This window comes from Salmo trutta, chromosome 15 (genome assembly GCF_901001165.1).
Source record: "Salmo trutta chromosome 15, fSalTru1.1, whole genome shotgun sequence".
NCBI classification, from domain to species: domain Eukaryota; kingdom Metazoa; phylum Chordata; class Actinopteri; order Salmoniformes; family Salmonidae; genus Salmo; species Salmo trutta.
In genome coordinates this window covers 11920619-11939682 of record NC_042971.1, presented here as the reverse complement: position 1 = coordinate 11939682, position 19064 = coordinate 11920619, and the positions used below count along the sequence as shown (strand labels likewise).

At 42.8% G+C, this 19064-nt stretch overlaps 2 protein-coding genes across 2 annotated transcripts in view; both read right to left on the bottom strand.

The window, feature by feature from the left end:
- Positions 1 to 493: 493 nt before the first annotated feature.
- LOC115148491 (interleukin-12 subunit beta) lies at positions 494 to 3289 on the bottom strand. Its single transcript, XM_029690417.1, has 9 exons — positions 3169 to 3289; positions 2930 to 3020; positions 2449 to 2733; positions 2267 to 2372; positions 1861 to 2027; positions 1505 to 1656; positions 1084 to 1214; positions 919 to 949; positions 494 to 805 (listed from the first exon to the last, which is right to left on the bottom strand). The coding sequence occupies exons 2-8, from the start codon at positions 3018 to 3020 to the stop codon at positions 922 to 924; spliced, it is 960 nt and encodes a 319-aa protein (XP_029546277.1). The 5' UTR covers positions 3169 to 3289; the 3' UTR covers positions 494 to 805; positions 919 to 921.
- Positions 3290 to 7712: 4423 nt separating this feature from the next.
- LOC115148489 (ubiquitin domain-containing protein 2) overlaps positions 7713 to 19064 on the bottom strand; it is a 67626-nt gene continuing 56274 nt past the window's right edge. Inside the window, exon 3 of the mRNA XM_029690416.1 lies at positions 7713 to 9815. Within this exon, the coding sequence (XP_029546276.1) occupies positions 9358 to 9815 (458 nt within the window). The 3' untranslated portion in view covers positions 7713 to 9357. The remainder of the gene's footprint in view (positions 9816 to 19064) is intronic.

Genomic DNA, 19064 nt, shown 5'->3' with positions numbered 1-19064 from the left:
ACCAAATACTAAACTTTTGACAATTTAATACACTAAGTGAATTTGTCCAAATACTTATGACCCCATTCAAATGGGGGGGACTAGATGCATAAAGTGCATTCATTCCTAAACAGAAAACACCTTCAAATAAAAGGTGACATTCTATGCTGTCACATCATATAAAACATTTGATCTGAAATTCAAAATGCTTGAGTATAGTGCCAAATTAAAAGTTAAGTTTCACTGTCCAAGTACGTAGGGGAGTGTCAGATAACGTGAACATGTTTTTAACAAGTGGACACCGGATTCCTGTTGTGAACATATCCCGACTGTAAATAAAAGATTACACTTTTTAGAAAATAAACTTTTGTAGTCAGATTTTTACACACAGGCGTCTCGTCAGTTTTTAATTAGTGTAACCATTGTAAATACTCACCTGTTCCAAGTTCCTTGAAAAGTAATCTAAATATGATTTGCTTTGATTCTGACGCAAACAAATGAAAATGAGCATGAATCGGACTGCAGTACCTTTTTTTATTTTTGTGTCTATTCAATCATTTAAGCAAACATCTTCATGCCACAGCAATGAAAACCGTCTTGGATAAGAGCTGAATAACATAAATAATGGTGTATTTACATTTCAGAATTTTTACAAATAAATTAAAATCCCAACAAACATGGTATACTAGCTACATTTCATAACTTGTCTTCAGTATAACGTCAAATATTTGTTTCTGTACAGTGACCAGCCTATTCCATATTTGGATGTATTGGTTGAAGCTGAGTGATGATGGTATGTTGTCGGTCGTCATCTGGGTTTTCTTGCCTTTTTTACAATAAAGAGACAGAAATTAGACATTTTTCTACAAATGACAATTGAATTAAAAATATATAAGTATTGAAAAGTTTTGATTTATGGGTGATAAGGAGCCATCAAACCTGTCAATGTTTCTTAGATTTATTCTTCACCCTGTTGTACAAAGACTCGCCAGTCACAAATCTTTCATCTTTGCACAGTTTAGTGCTGTTTAATTTTTAACACTCTTAACTACTAATGAAGTTGTGTATTAGAGGGCAGGACACAGTGGAAAAGTCTCGACTCACTCATGACGTGTCCACTGGCTCCATTGGGAGTCAACCAGGTCATCCTTTGCCCCGAGGCAGAAACAATATTTTTTGTAGCTGGAACGAACAGTGAATTCTGTTGCATTTATGTTGGTTTCACTTATAAACACCTATCAAAGAGGAGAGATGGTACCGTCACCTTATATTTACATCATTTAGCAGATGCTCTTATCCAGAGCGACTTAGAGGAGCAATTAAAGTTAAGTGCCTTGCTCAAGGGCACATCACACATTTCACCTAGTCAGCGACCTTTCAGTTACTGGCTCAATGCTCTTAACTGCTAGGCTACCTGCCGCCCTACCTTAGACAGACCGGCCATGTATCACAGAGGAGAGTGTAAATCAAGACATATTGAGGATTCCAAGGATAAAATCATTGTACAAAAAAAAAGTGCTTATACCTTTTCCTTAGAGTCACAGCTTGCCTCATGTTGGACCACTTTGACTCGGAATGTGAGGGGGAAGTAAGAGCATGGGCGGCTCCATGTCGCTGGGTACCCCCACTGAAATGTGTTCCCCTCCACCTTGGTGATGTCGATCTTGTCTGGCTTCACTGAGGAGGGAGACCAGACAGAACCAATATTTCTGAAGGGTTTAATTGGATGAAGTGGGGGCCATATGACTCCTATGATGCACTGAGCAACATACAGCAAGGATGAAATGAGACGGGCTGTATATTAACTTATAACCTGTATGATGTGATGTTGCTATTTCCAGTGAATGAGTGTGGAGCATGTGAATCCTTGCCTTACTGTACCTATTTCTTGGATGTAGAAGGGTGTGATGGTGTAGTCCTCTAGGAGGTAGTTAGTCCTGAAGTATACAGTGAGATGGATGCGGGACAACTCCTCAGCGAAGGGGCAGCTCTCCCGGTCCTGGCAGGTCAGGCCTTCGCCATCACTGTCTACGGAGCAGGAGATGGTGCTGGATGAGGAACACAAATCTCCTGGTTAGCCTTGGAGCCCTCTATCTGAAAGAAGCCTCAGGTCCAAACATAACAAATCATAAGCTCTTCACAGGGAGTCAATGAAGAGGGCATCTGTGCTGCGTTTCAACTTCGACGCACGTCAATCATGAGACAAGATCAAATGATGTAAACACAAGTACACGAAAGCAGACTAGTGTTTCTATTTACTGTCCACTGTGTGTGTTTGAAGACTTACCGTCCTACTTGGACAAAAACAGCAGCTGCTGACATCCGATATTCGGTCTTCTTCCAAGAGCAATGAAATATTCCACTGTAATTCTTCGCCAAACATCTGATGTACTCTGGGTAAAAAGATAAACCCAATGAAAATAAATAAATGATCATCTGATTCCCACACACACACACACACACACTCACCATCTTTATCTGTGTCATGTGACTTCTCCAGGACGCGTCTCGTTCTGTTGGGTGATGGTATGTCCTGCACCAGCACCAGAGTGTGGTTGAGGTAGTCTCCAGCAGGGTTGTGGCAGCTGTAGTTCCCTCCCATCATCTCCACCACTGTCACATTTATCTGGTTCCCTTTGTTTTCTAGACGCTCCTCGCCATTCCACCAGATCACCTCTGTGTCCTGGTAGTCCCCACATCGCAGAGGGACCTGCGTCTCAGTGAAGACCTTTCGATCCACCTTGACGACGAGTACTGGGAACCACATGACCCGCCACTGTTTTAGTATAAACTCCGCGTTAACATACCTTTTATACAAATGTTTGCATTTCTTTGGCGTCTCTGAAATATGAATATTATGACAGCGGAAGTTATATAATCAGAAGTAGATAGTGTATCTGTAAAGAGAAGTAGACATAGGTAGAGATGAGAGATAAATAGATACAGTCACCATTTGGCATGAGAGGCACAATGGTCTCATGTTGACTGCTCGACGCCATATGTAGGATGAGGTACAAGACGTTGAGTAGTAACATGATCATCTGGCAGAAAGAAAATCGAGAGTACTTTCAAGTTCACGTCTGTTGATATCTACTGGATGTAAAATTTGAAGGACGTTCTCCTGAACCAGACAAAGTCAAATATACTCCAATCAATAAGCTATACTGTAGTAGTATGTGCATATCTTACCTTGATAATGAGATATAAGCAGAGTGTGAGCCTGGCTGGAGTGTAGTGCTGTCATGTGGACCCAGACAGTATTTATATATGAGTGGAACAGGAGTAAAGACAGGCACGCTCAAAATAAAAAGTCCAGCCTGCCAGGTTAGAGGAACTGACCTATTGGTATTTATTTAAATAGGATTTGAGAATGTGTGGTCAATTGAAAGGTCCAATGGAGCCGTTTGTATCTCTATATCAAATCATTTCTGGGCAATAATTAAGTACCTTACTGTGATTGTTTTCAATTAAAATGGTCAAAAAGAAACAAAAACAGCTTCCCAGCAAAGAGCTTTTTCACAAGCAAGAATTTTGAAAGGACTGTCTGGGAGCAGGGGCGTCATGCACCCGTAAAATCTGAGGGGGCACAAAATGCATGAGGATGGCTGGAGGGTGGTCCGTAGGGGTTAGGCCCCTCCGTCCGGAAGTTGGAGAATTTTGCATTTCTCAAACACCTGAAACAACTTTTTCCTGCAATCTAGAGCCATAATCATTATGCTTAATTCTATGTAAAAAAAAAACATGTTTATTTTTCTGCATATCTAAGCATACCTCTTGAGTTGTCTATCCTCCTGACTGCTGGTTATTTTTTAGTGAAACTAAATATGCATCTCTGCGTCTTATTTAGTAATCTCTTGCTTTTCTAAAGTCCACCAATCTTGCCAGCAGGCATGCCAGCTAAGATAGACAAGCTATCTACTCGAATTTTCACATTTCACAAACTCGTAAAACACAGTAAAATAATGTTTTGGACTGCACTGGGCCTTTAATTAAGAACTAGACTACAGAATGGATGGGGGCTCTATTTTTGCAATTTCTGTGGTATGGTGACTGATGTCACTACCTGAGAGGGAGTACGTAGTAGTGAGCAATCCATTCATCTGCCATGAGAGCAAATGACCAGGCATCCCAAGATCCCATACTGGTTTCTCTTTTTGCAGGGCCATGACTTTGTTCTAACATTGTGTGGGCTACATCCTGGATGTGCTATCATATGACAAGTCAGGTTTGCACCCAGACTTTAGACGACATTGGTGTGAAGTGACGTGAGGACAGGAATCCTGGACATGCAGTAGGAGACTGAGACTAAAGATGACACAGAGATGAAGGGGAACTGGAAATAGTTGGGTTGAGGTGAGAATCACGTAACACTGCCTACCGAGTGTCTAACCATGCTCGAGACGTGTCATCAAGGAACTGGAACAGGGAACTGTGTCTGAGGTTCAAGCATAGCGCCTCAGGTTCATTGTGATGTAAAACATATGAAAGTATTTGCAGAGGGTTCCTGAATGTGTACCTAATAGCTATCTACTGAATAAAAAAAGAAACATCCTCTCACTGTCAACTGCATTTATTTTCAGCAAACTTAACATGTGTAAATATTTGTATGAACATAACAAGATTCAACAACTGAGACATAAACTGAACAACAGAAATGGAATAATGTGTCCCTGAACAAGGGGGGGGGGTCAAAATCAAAAGTAACAGTCAGTATCTGGTGTGGCCACCAGCTGCATTAAGTACTGCAGTGCTTCTCCTCCTCATGGACAGCACCAGATTTGACAGTTCTTGCTGTGAGATGTTACCCCACTCTTCCACCAAGGTACCTGAAAGTTCCCGGACATTTCTGGGGGGAATGGCCCTAGCCCTCACCCTCTGATCCAACAGGTCCCAGACGTGCTCAATGGGATTGAGATCCGGGCTCTTCGCTGGCCGTGGCAGAACACTGACATTCCTGTCTTGCAGGAAATCATGCACAGAACGAGCAGTATGGCTGGTGGCATTGTCATGCTGGAGGGTCATGTCAGGATGAGCCTGCAGGAAGGGTACCACATGAGGGAGGAGGATGTCTTCCCTGTAATGCACAGCATTGAGATTGCCTGCAATGACAACAAGCTCAGTCCGATGATGCTGTGACACACCGCCCCAGACCATGACGGACCCTCCACCTCCAAATCGATCCCGCTCCAGAGTACAGGCCTCGGTGTAACGCTCATCCCTTCGACGATAAACGCGAATCCGACCATCACTCCTGGTGAGACAAAACCGTGACTCATCAGTGAAGAGCACTTTTTGCCAGTCCTGTCTGGTCCAGCGACGATGGGTTTGTGCCCATAGGCGACATAGTTGCCGGTGATGTCTGGTGAGGACCTGCCTTACAACAGGCCTACAAGCCATCAGTCCAGCCTCTCTCAGCCTATTGCGGACAGTCTGAGCACTGATGGAGGGATTGTGCTTTCCTGGTGTAACTCGGGCAGTTGTTGCCATCTTGTACCTGTCCCGCAGGTGTGATGTTCGGATGTACCGATCCTGTGCAGGTGTTGTTACATGTGGTCTGCCACTGCGAGGACGATCAGCTGTCCGTCCTGTCTCCCTGTAGCGCTGTCTTAGGCGTTTCACAGTATGGACATTGCAATTTATTGCCCTGGCCACATCTGCAGTCCTCATGCCTCCTTGCAGCATGCCTAAGGCACGTTCACGCAGATGAGCAGGGACCCTGGGCATCTTTCATTCTGTGTTTTCAGAGTCAGTAGAAAGGCCTCTTTAGTGTCCTAAGTTTTCATAACTGTGACCTTAATTGCCTACTGTCTGTAAGCTGTTAGTGTCTTAACGACCGTTCCACAGGTGCATGTTCATTAATTGTTTATGGTTTATTGAACAAGCATGGGAAATAGTGTTTAAACCCTTTACAATGAAGATCTGTGAAGTTATTTGGATTTTTACGAATTATCTTTGAAAGATAGGGTCCTGAGTTTATCTCAAATAAGCAAATTAAAGGTTTTCTTCATTTATACACTTCATGTCATTGTGCAATTTGTTTTTGAATAGCTTGTTCATGGACACTGCAAACCAATTCAGAGGCTAATTAACCTAATCAGAATGTATGTTTTTATGGTAAATGAAACTGTGATTGCCTTATGAAACGAGGGGGACAGAATCTCAATCTGTGTGCTCCTTTGACTCGGTCATGTTGGCTTCATATGTTAGTACCATTGGGATGCATGGTAGAGTTCATTAGCAGCAGTAGCATCCTCCCCCAGATAAGATGGCCTTCTAATTAGCCTAGCGTTGGAATGTTGATTAGATATGGCATCCGTTTACAGAGGAATGGATTACAACCATCAGACTAATTGCAAGGGAGAGGCGAGCTGAGAGCATTATAGTCTTTCCCAATGACTTCCTGTTAGGTGGCGCTGTAGCTGTCAGAGGGCGTCTCTCAATGTCATACACTACAATTAATGTCACATTTTATGAATTCATAATAACAGATTACATTGTTTGGCTTCCCATAGTTGGATTCAGGGACATTATTGTCGCAGAGGATTGTATCATATCATAGGGTGAATGTGTCATGGCACGTGCTGTTTTGGGTCTACTGAGAAATAGAAAAATGCATTAATGTGAGCCCCACACCCCTGAATATAAATAGGTAGCTGTATAATGTGAAAAACAAAGAAAAATCTTTGATGTTCCTACAAACTTCCTACATCAGCTCTGGGTTTCCCTCCCCTAATACATCATACCAGGCTTTCACATGGGCAGGGAAAATTCCCCATGCTGTTTATCTGACAAATAATTTGTAGTGAAAGTATGAAAATATTACAAGGGCAAAGGTCCACAAGCTAAACAACTCATAATTTATGGCTGACAGCAGACTTTCCTCTAGCAGGAAATGACTGATGAGTTTTTTAAAAGCAGGATTAGGTTCATGGGCCACCTCATGGACAGGAGAGTGGATGGTGGATTGCGTGCCATGGGTGGCCAGGCAAATGAGAACGTATATACACAGAATATCTAGTCTTCCTAACATGGCCATAAGGTCCCATCTCTCTCTCTCTCCACTGTGATAAAATAAAGTGATTTACTCTCTGTCAGCAGATTAAAGGAAATATGGAACCACGATCACAAAGCTGCTTCCCTGTTTTTCATTGTCTTTCTAATAGGTGGAATCCCACAGAGGAAGTGGAGGACATATCTTCCTCCACAGCTGCAGACGTAGGTCAACATCCTCTAAACCCACAACAAAACGTCAGTGTACTCAAACTCTGAACCTCTATCAGGGTCGTGGTCATTAGGCACGAAATGGGAGGAATTGGGGAGGTACCTACATTTTACAGCTTTGTCATTCTATTTTCTATTTTAAAATCATGTTAATATTTCATATATTTTTTGGTGATAAGGCCCCACTGAGGGCCAGGATTATTACGGACACATGATAATCTGAAGTACACTAAAGGGCCACTAGATGTCTTGTGATAGATTACATCAAATCCTTGAAAGATACCAGAATTCTGGTTTCCAGTAATATACCCTCCCTTTGCAACCCTATTCTTCACACCTGTGTGAAATAGAATCTACAGCTAGTCTTCTGTACAGGATAGGTCATATCCAAATAGGCTGGTTCTGTTCTTCAAACATGACTCTAATTCCATTCCATTTTGTTCTGCTTTCTAACTGAAACCCCCAGAGGCTCTTCTATTCCCAACAACCGGTCCAATGAAATGAGAGAGGGATTGTGGAGTACAAATGTTGGTCAATTTAATTACAAACATTCTATTTCAAAATATGCAACTAGGTTTATGAAATGCATTTTTCATGAATAAGTCTTGATGTGCCTTAACACACTCATATACACACACACACACACACACGAAGAGAGAAGCAGAAAAATGTTACTCAAATCTTAACAGCTACAGGAGTACAGGACAAGACCTCTGGTGTGACTTATGTCCACACTCCACAGTACAACCCCTAGAGACCTCTTCTTGGTATGTTCTGAGGTCTGGCTCTTGTCACCAGAAGATATTGCGCACATGAACATAGCTGTACATCCAACACTTTCTCTCGACAACCTCTCAAACATGCCTTTACCCTCTCGCTCGTTCTCTCTTATCACACACACACACACAAATTGATTACACACTGCGCTGATAAGTATCTTAAAGTATAGTGAAGCAGAATTTCTAAACACAGTGCTTGTAAAACTTTGCGATGACACCTCATCCCAGCACATTCAGTTTGTACGTTTTCCTTTTTTAAAGTTCTGCACCTGTAATAACTGGAAACCTACTGTATTTCCATCTCAAGCAAATATCAGGTGCATACAGACAACTGTAGAGTGAGAGTGTCAAGTTTACAAGATGGGATGTTGACTGGAGAATGAGAAGGGAACTAATCTGACGCAGTGACGGCCTACTAACTTCACAAACCAAGACAGGAATTAAAAAGGTATAGCCCAGAGCATGTGATACTTAAGAGTTGACTGGCAGAGCTACATGTAATGTCTGCAGAAAGAAGCTACAGGTCAAGACTGTTACAGGTAGGATGCATAACAAAGAGAGCAATAGAAGGACAGACAGCTGACTGACTAGAAGCTACAGAGGAGATGGAGAGCAGGCAGGCAGGTAAGAGGTTCTGGAACATTGACCCAGTCCTCCAAATCAATACAGAATCCATCCTTGACAAAGACAAGGACTAAAATGCAACAGCAGTGAAATCAAAACAAGAGTAAAAAACAATGCAAAATGAAAAAGTTGTTACTGTATATTCTTCCCCGTTCCTTATAGTTTCCCCAGATCTTTATTTTTTTGGTTGTTCAGTTTCCACTAAAAGCAAGACAAGTTTTTAAAAATAGTTTTTGTAAAAGGTTGATTTGTTAAAAGTCAGGTTGGCAGGTGGTCCTGTCTTGTGGTTGAGTCTCTTCCTGCTCCTGGTTGGTTGCCTTCAGTCGAGGAGGTGGAGTCTTCCTGTTCCGGCTGACGCACAGACACACCCCTGCTGCTATCCTAGCATGCCTTGCAGAATAACCTTGGCGTCCCGTCGAGGAGGGAGAAGAGAGAGGGAGGTAACACAGCTTAACAAACACTCAATTGTAAATAAACTCTTTCAATGACCACTCAGCTCGACTTGGTTCTCTAGTCCTGTTTCAGCCACTTTGCAGACACGTGTTTAATCTTCTACCTACTTAGTTCCTTCTCACACACACACGCACGCACGCACGCACGCACGCACGCACGCACACACACACACACACACACACACACACACACACACACACACACTTCCACCCCTCTCTCGCTCGCTCTCTTAGACACAAGCTGGTCCTCCCATTGTGGTCCTCTCTCCTCCTGCATGCATGCCCTCTCCGGGTGCCAGGCACTAGTTTTCCACGGGTGTGGGGTCCTGGGGTAGCGTGGCTGGCGTGACTGGTGTGGGGGCGGGCGGTGCCTGGGTGGGCAGGGGGGCTGGCGGCTGGCTGACGATCACCTGCACCACGTAGTCCCTGGAGATCTTCAACTCCTCCAGCTTCATCTTGTCTGTGAGTGGCCGGCCCGAGAAGAACCAGCGCTGGGTGGCCGCCGCCACGCCCTCCACCGTCTGCAGCCGGCGCTTCATGTGCTGCACCGTGTCCGTGGTCCTCACTGCCAGGCGCAGGTCCCGGCCCGTAGACAAGCGCAGGCGCAGCTGGCACTCCTGGCCCTCGCTGGGTGGCGGCTCGCTGACCTCCAGACTCTCCAGGTCACTCTTCTCCTCGATCATGTTGACAGGTGGAGACAGGCAGTAGACTGGCAGCTGGTAGCGGTTCCCCAGCTCGTCATAGCACTCAGTCAGCGCGCCTGCAGGGGGACACAGAAGGACAGAGGAACAAAGTCACTCACTGAACAGGACAGACCATTGACTTCTGATTATTCACTCAGTCTGTCTTAGTCAGTTCAAAATCCTTCCCTCATATTCAGAGGACTGTGAATATTGTCTTTTCATCAGTTTGGCTCGATAACGTTCTAGCTATTGCATTTCTAGTGAAATGATGTTTCCCTTACTCTCAATCTCTTGCCCTCGGCTCGTTTTGATAAATTATGCCATATTGGTCTTTTTTGAATGTGCATCATGATGGAATGTTGAGTTTGACAAAATAGATGAATGTGACAGAGTGAACCAGTGGAAGACTATACAGCCTAAACAGACAGACAAGTATCCCTCAGTCAACTGTAGTAGTGACCTTGTGGCTGCTCCTCCTTGTGAATGGCCTGTCATTGGAAGTGAGAGTGACGAGTGAGAGTTGGAGAGAGAGAAGAGAGTGAGAGTAGGAGAGAGGGAGAATGGAGAGAAATTAGAGTTTAGTTTAGGATCCCCATTAGTTAATGCAGATGCAGTAGCTACTCTTCCTGGGATCACATAAAATGTACAAATACATAAAGTACAGAACAGTTATAGCTAGACAAGAAAAACATGACATACATCAAATTCTAAATAAATTCAATAAAGTTACATATTGGAAAGACAACAAAAATATTATTTACACACTATTCATAAATATAGTTCATATTCTTATATACAGTGCAGATTAAATTGTTTTTTTCTCATCTCAATCACCCCCCCACACACACACACACAATACCCCATAATGACAAAGCAAAAACAGATGACATTTTCGCTAATTAATAATAATAAAAAAGGATCACATTTAGATTAGTATTCAGACCCTTTACTCAGTACTTTGTTGATGATGCTACAAGCTTGGTACACCTGTATTTGGGGAGTTTCTCCCATTCGTCTCTGCAGATCCTCTCAAGCTCTGTCAGGTTGGATGGGGAGCATCGCTGCACAGCTATTTTCAAGTCTTACCAGAGATGTTCGATCGGGTACAAGTTCGGGCTCTGGCTGGGCCACTCAAGGACATTCAGAGACTTGTCCCGAAGCCAGTCCTGCATTGTCTTGGCTGTGTGCTTAGGGTTGTTGCCCTGTTGGAAGGTGAACATTTGGCCCAGTTTGAGGTCTTGCGCGCTCTGGAACATGTTTTCATCAAGGATCACGCTGTACTTTGCTCTGTTCATCTTTCCCTCAATCCTGACTAGTCTCCCAGTGCCTGCTGCTGATAAACATCCCCACAGCATGATGCTGCTATCACCATGCTTCACCATAGGGATGGTGCCAGGTTTCCTCCAGATGTGATGCTTGGCATTCAGACCAAAGAGTTCGATCTTGGTTTCATCAGACCAGAGAATCTTGTTTCTCATAGTTTTTATGTGCCTTTTGGCAAACTCCAAGCGGGCTGTTGTGCCTTTTACTGAGGAGTGGCTTCCGTCTGGCCACTCTACCATAAAGGCCTGATTGGTGGAGTGCTGCAGAGATGATTGTCCTTCTGGAAGGTTCTCCCATCTTCACAGCGAAATGCTGCTCTGTCAGAGTGACCATCGGGTTCTTGGTCACCTCCTTGACCAAGGCCCTTGTTCCGTGATTGCTCAGTTTGGCCGGGCGGCCACATCTAGGAAGAGTCTTGGTTGTTCCAAACGTCTTCCTTTTAAGAAGGATGAAGGCCGCACTGTGTTCTTGGGGACCTTCAATGCTGCATACTTGTTTTGGTACCCTTTCCCAGATCTGTGCCTTGACACAATCCTGTCTCGGAGCTCTATGGACAGTTAATTTGATCTCATGGCTTGGTTTTTGCTCTGACATGCACTGTCAACTGTGGGACCTTATATAGACAGGTGTGTCTTTCCAAATCATGTCCAATCAATTGAATTTACACAGGTGGACTCCAATCAAGTTGTAGAAACATCTCAAGGATGATCAATGGAAACAGGATGCACCTGAGCTCAATTTAGAGTCTCATAGCAAAGGGTCTGAATACTTATGTAAATAAGTTATCGTTTTTGTATTTTTAAAACGTATGCAAAAATTTCTACAAACCTGTTTTCGCTTTGTCATTATGGGGTATTGTGTGTAGATTGGTGAGTACATTTCTTTATTTAATCAATTTTAGAATAAGTCTGTAAGGTAACAAAATGTGGAAAAAGTCAAGGGTTCTGAATACTTTCCAAATGCACTGTAGATTGTCATTATGGAACCTATTTCCAACCCCCGTTCCATAAAACATGAACATACTATAACTGACACACATCAAGAAGAGACAAAGCAATGGAAAACGATTTTGGGTGCACTACAGTGCATTACATAAATTCATGTTCAGTTCTCGGGAAATTTGAAAGGGAAGTTAAGGAACTCCCCCGTGTTGTTATTTTTATGTGTGGGTGGGGGTAAAGTCTTCAATGAAAGTGACATTAAATGTGAAGAATGATACATCTGTTTCTCTTGGCCATAATGTAGCCTATTCATTTATATGCTATTGTAGGCTACTGTAGGCTTCCATTTGATACAATAAATATGCTGAAATGACGATATCACTGGAGTCATTGCAAATCAATGTGTGTCGCTTGTGTAGCCTACCGGGAGACGGCAAACTGATTAAATAAATAGCCCATAACTTCAGTTTATTGTTGTTGTAGCCTTGTGTTATTATGCAATTATTAATGGGCATGTTTAGTTAATTAAATTGGAAGTTATCAAAGCTCTATCGCAATTCTCGATCAGTTGTTAGAATGTATTAGATTGACGGTAACTAGTCCGATTAGGCTACAGGTAAAACAAATGTTTTTTATAAAACACTGACTGTTGTTGACAATAATATTTATATGAACTGAATATGCTTAATATTTAATTCCGTGATTGAAATTATGACCCACTCGTCAGTAGGCTATTCCAGCATGCTTTTGGGAAACACAAGCACTTCTTACCTCGAAATTGCCTTACTATTCATGTTGAATAAATTAGTCTGTTAATTTGAACTAAGCAAGCTGCTAAATTGTTTAGTTTAAATTATGCCTACATATTGCCTAGGCTACTGTAGACTATCTGAAATTAGATTTAGGCCTATCAGGGGCTATAGGCTACCTGGGTTTATCTAAACAAAACATGGCAAAATTGCAATCATAAACCCAGATTTTAGTCTGTAGCCTGTGCCTATTGAAATGACAAGTCAATCTCGGAAATGGGCCATTTATAACAGTTTGTAGTCTTAACATCGGGCACATAACAGCACAATTGACAGAAAACAGCCTAGCGTGAATTTTTTAAAGTTTGTCCAAGTGTTTCTTGCGCAGAGATTTCAAGCTCCTCTGTCCAACTTGAATCACTCAAACTATCCTGTCGGATTTATCTATAGTTAAGCACATGCGCAAAATAGATTTATTTAAAATTATTAACCTAGTTCGAGCCCTGAATGCTGATTGGCTGAAAGCCCTGGTATATGTAAGACAAAAACATACTTTTTACTGTTCAATTACATGGTAACCACTTTATGTGTCCCGTGTGGCTCAGTTGGTAGAGCATGGTGTTTGCAACGCCAGGGTTGTGGGTTCGATTCCCACGGGGGACCAGTACAATTTTTTTAAATAAAATGTATGCATTCACTTCTGTAAGTCGCTCTGGATAAGAGCGTCTGCTAAATGACTAAAATGTATAATAGCAATAAGGCACCTCAACTCCGCGTTGCGTCATACGTAATAACAGCCCTTAGCCGTGGTATATTTGCCATATCCCCTTGTGCCTTATTGCTTAATCATAGCAGTCAAACTAGTTAAATCAACATTCATTGATGGAAAAGGATCTGGCGAGTTTAATAAGGGCAAATTATATTTTCTCTTGCGACATATTCAAATTCCTTTATTACGTCATGTCATAGCTCCCAACAATAATTATTATTATTTTGAGGAAAACCGAATTTAGCTTCTTTCTTAACTGGCTCGATAACGTTATGGAAAAAGGGTTTAATGTATAAATATGGCAACTCCTCTCTTGCTGTGAAAAAAAAACTAATTTGGGCTAGCTTTCAGGCCTTTTGGGCAGGTTTTGAGTAGTCATTGGTCTTGAAATTTTAGCTAGACCTGGCAACCCCGCCACGTTCAGTCTGCATGGTTACTGCAGCACATGCAACAATGCTGATATAAAAGATGTTGTATCCACTTTGCGTCTTAATATAAATCCACAAGCGTTCTATAATTACACTATTAGTTTGTGTTTCTTACATCTACAAACTGCTAGTTTGTATTTTCTTAGCAAGTTGTTGCTAAATCGTGTTAGCCGCTAATGCTAATCGCTAATAAATCTACTGACTCAGAGCAAACATAGCTAGCTATACAGCCAGATACCAGTGATGGTGTAGGCCTAAATCTGCATGTTGTTTGTGCAACATGATCTTCTAAACCAAAGAGGATTAGAGGAAGCATGAATATGTTAGCTGCATGAAGTAGCTAAAAGAAAACATTTAATGTAGCTCAAGATTGTAGGGTCCCGTAGGAAACACTGACCAACACTTCTGGTTCCTACCCTGTCACAATAACTCCCTGGCATTTTGTGCCGTCATGTGCATTAGTAGCACAATTTCTAACTTATTTCCATTTGTTTTTACTTAGACTTGTATGTTGACTTCTTCATATTGATGTTGGTTTTAAGTTTTGGGTGACTTTTCTTAGCCGATGTACAATCATCACAAATTGAATTATGGGGCGTTTCAGGCCCAGGAGTGAACAGAATTGTACACGATCACAAACGAGGGCTGAGGGGCTTTCGTTGCCAACTTCCCTTGCAATGGAGGGCTGAGAGGATTCCCCCAAAGACATAAGGCGAGGGTAAGTGGAGGAGGGTGTGTCTTTTACGTGTTTGGAATGCAGCCACTGTATTCAAAGTGTCCAACACAGGAGGTTGGTGGCACCTTATTGGGGTGGACGAGCTCGTTGTAATGGCTGGAGCGGAATGGTATCAAATACAATATCATGCAGCCCTACGTGGCATTATGGAAATGATCTCAGACGAATGCAAAAAATGCTGACATTTATGAAAATGCAGAAAATGATTTTGGGTTGAAGTTTAATTAAACAGTATAAAAAATCTGAATGGAGAGAGTCCCATTGAAATCACCCTAGGGTCACACACTGCTCAAAGAAAATGTACAACTTGTATTATTCAAAAAACATAAAATACCGTCAAAATTGGAAAGATACGATGATATTTGGGCCATATTGCCCAGCCCTACAAACAGCCCAACCCTCCACACCCCCCTTTGAATAGCACACACAGGCACACACAGAATCTGGTTTAGCGCAAAGGCTGAGAAACAGCACTGTCGTGATAAAATGATCAAATGTGTGGTGGAGGTGAGGTGATTGACAGATGTCTCGCAGACAGTGTACATTTAGAGATTAAAGCCAGTCCTGTTTGGATAAAGGTGTCTGCTAAATGGCATAATATTATTAACCTTATTTCCCAATCCCCTCGATCAAAGCTGGGATGTCTGGAGGTCTCTCTTCATGTCACACACTTTCTGTCCACATCATCACACAGGACTATTCAGGAAATACTAATGAATAACAAAGACTCAACGGTGTCAAGCAGGTATACAGTTGATCATTGTTTTATGTTGGGACAGACCATGTCAATACTCTAGTCACCACTCATCATACAGAGGCTACTTGACAATATGCCACACTCAATAATGTCACCAGAATAAACAATGGTAGCGGCACTTCAGAAGTCCATAAGAATATCTGCAAGCATTTTGATTTGATGAGGATCATCAAGTACTGGCTTTCTACTCTCAACGGCTCTTATCATAGGAGTACTTCATATGAGTGAGAGAGGGAGAGACAGAGAGGGAGAGAGAGGGGAGAGAGGTAGAAAGAGAAAGAAAGAGAATGAATGAAAGGAAAAGGATTGATAGGAAAGAGCAATCTTGAGGAGGGTGAAGTGTTTGTAGGAGTTGTGTTCGCTGTGATCGGAGGGGGTGTGTTACAGTTAGCACCCCAGTTCTGTCACTCAAGATTGTGTGTGAGGAGTGTGCGAGGGGCTGAGTGAGGGGGCATTGAGCGACGCGTGGCTTTCTCCTCAGCGAGCAGTCAATGACAGGTAGAAGCACAACAATACAGCTTTCAGCAGTTTCTTTATCACGCCGTCTGATTTCTGACAACACTATCCACTCTAGATGCAAATCACATTCAAACAGCCTGCCTCTGTCTCTGTGCTGTGCAGTGGCAGAGCCCCACCTGTTTTGAACCCCACCTGTTTAGCTAAAAAAGAAAATGTGTTGTTGCCTGTTTTGCATGTTCTTTTGGCATTTTGTCACATATCAGTTTGCAAACAATGTCAAAATAAATAAACAGAGCTAATAAAGCAGCATACAAACATGGTCTCTTTTTTGCTTTCTTGTGTACGGCATCTCCAAAATGCAGGTGTTTCAGCCTAGCTCAGTGCTTTCTGTGGTGGAGGAGCAGCCAGTGGAAAATACAGAGCGTAGGGGTTGGAAATTTTCTCTAGTTGCGCAGTGTTCTGTCACTCATGGGGACACTATGTCACTGCAAAATCTACAGGGAAAGATAGAAAGTTCAAGCCCCCTTGGGTGATGCCATAGATTTACATTAGAAGTGCCCATCCATGAAGGCTCAAGGTCATTGGCCTCAGATAAAATGACGTCAAATCACGTTATATGTACAGTAGCTTTGATTGGACTGATCATGTCAATGTTCAGTTATGGAGATTAACTACAGCCTCTTCACTGGCAGGCATCAATCAAATCACATCAGTTTAGCTTGAAGGCCACAACCATCTGGACAAGAGGAATACCTATGTAAGGAATACCTATGTTCATTGACTATAGCTCAGCATTCAACACCATAGTACCCTCCAAGCTCATCGTTAAGCTTGAGGCCCTGGGACTGAACCCCGTCCTGTGCAATTGGGTCCTGGACTTCCTAACGGGCCGCCCCCAGGTGGTGAAGGTAGGAAACAACACCTCCACGTCGCTGATCCTGAACACTGGGGCCCCACAAGGGTGCGTGCTCAGCCCCCTCCTGTACTCCCTGTTCACCCATGACTGCGTGGCCATGCACGCCTCCAACTCAATCATCAAGTTTGCAGATGACACAACAGTAGTAGGCTTGATTACCAATAATGATGAGACAGCCTACAGGGAGGAGGTGAGGGCTCTGGGAGTGTGGTGTCAGGAAAATAACCTCTCACGCAACATCAACAAAAGGAAATGATCGTGGACTTCAAGAAACAGCAGAGGGCGCACCCCCCTATCCACATCGACGGGAGAGCAGTGGAGAAGGTGGAAAGTTTAAAGTTCCTCGGTGTACTGACAAACTGAAATGGTCCACACACAGACAGCGTGGTGAAGGCGCAACAGTGCCTCTTCAATCTCCCGAGGCTGAAGAAATTTGGCTTGTCACCTAAACCCCTCAAACTTTTACAGATGGACAATTGAGAGCATCCTGTGAGGCTGCATCACTGCCTGGTACAGCAACTGCACCACCCACAACCACAGGGCGGCACAGTCTGCACAACGCATCACCGGATGCAAACTACCTGCCCTCCATGACAATGTTTTTATTGATTTACCTTTATTTAACTTGGCAAGTCAGTTAAGAACAAATTCTTATTTTCAATAACAGCCTAGGAACAGTGGGTTAACTGCCTTGTTCAGGAGCAGAACAACAGTTATTTACCTTGTCAGCTCAGGGATTCGATCTTGCAACCTTTCGGTTACTAGTCCAACGCTCTAACCACTAGGCTACCTGCCGCTACATAACTGATGTCACAGGAAGGCTAAAAAGCCATATCTCAGACTGGCCAATAAAAATAAAAGATTGAGATGGGCAAAAGAACAGAAACACTGGACAGAGATTTGGCTTTTTCTTTGCAACTCTGCCTAGAAGGCCAGCATCCCAGGGTCGCCTCTTCACTGTTGACGTTGAGACTGGTGTTTTGTGGGTAATATTTAATGAAGCTGCCAGTTGAGGATTTGTGAGGCGTTTGTTTCTCAAACTAGACACTCTAATGTACTTGTCCTCTTGCTCAGTTGTGCACCCGGGCCTCCCACTCCTCTTTCTATTAGAGCCAGTTTGCGCTGTTCTGTGAAGGGAGTAGTACACAGCGTTGTACGAGATCTTTAGTTTCTTGCCAATTTCTTGCATGGAATAGCCTTAATTTCTCAGAACAAGAATAGACTGATGAGTTTCAGAAGAAAGATCTTAGTTTCTGGCCATTTTGAGCCTGTAATTGAACCCACAAATGCTGATACTCCAGATACTCAACTAGTCTAAAGGCGGACAGTTTTATTGCTTCTTCAATCAGGACAACAGTTTTCAGCTGTGCTAACATAATTGCAAAAGGGTTTTCTAATGATTAATTAGCCTTTTTTAATGATAAACTTGGATTAGCTAACACAACGTGCCATTGGAACACAGGAGTGATGGTTGCTGATAATGAGCCTCTGTATGCCTATGTAGATATTCCATAAAAAATGCCATTTCCAGCAACAAATAGTCATTTACAACAGTAACAATGTCTACACTGTATTTCGGATCAATTTGATGTTATTTTAAATGGACAAAAAAGTTGCTTTCTTTCAAAAACAAGGACATTTCTAAGCGACCCCAAACTTTTGAACGGTACTGTATAGCCAGCCAAACATTTCTCTCTGTTTTACTCCTGGACATGTTCTATGTGCGCAGCATAACAGGATCTGGTAGACAGTTTTTCTTTCCTATATATACATGTAATGTGTTCTCAGGGAGAATGAGGTAAGTGATTGTGAAGGACACGGCGGTGCGGTGCGTGCTGAGACTAGACGGGACTGGAGACTAATGCTCTCCATTCATCTCCTCTCAGAGGCTGCATGCTTACTGTCCTCTCACTACTACTGCCTTCCTTTAGAAGGAGAAATTGTTTCTCTTCACTGGCCACTGTACAGTACCACCTCTCCTCCTCCTCTCATCGTCACTTATTTTCTCTAAATGGGAAAGATAAAGAGAGCGAGAGAGAGAGAGCTACCAAACATTTGAAAGAGACCACTTTAGCTGAATAGTTAACCAGTTTAAAATACCCCAAACAAATAAAAACCTTAACCAAATACAGAATTAGTGGTCATAGCCTGGCAATTGAAACCGGACACCATCAAAAAACATGGTTGGCCAGAGAGGACAGACTCATCACTGTGGGTCAGGAGAGATAGAAAGTGAAGAACACTTTCT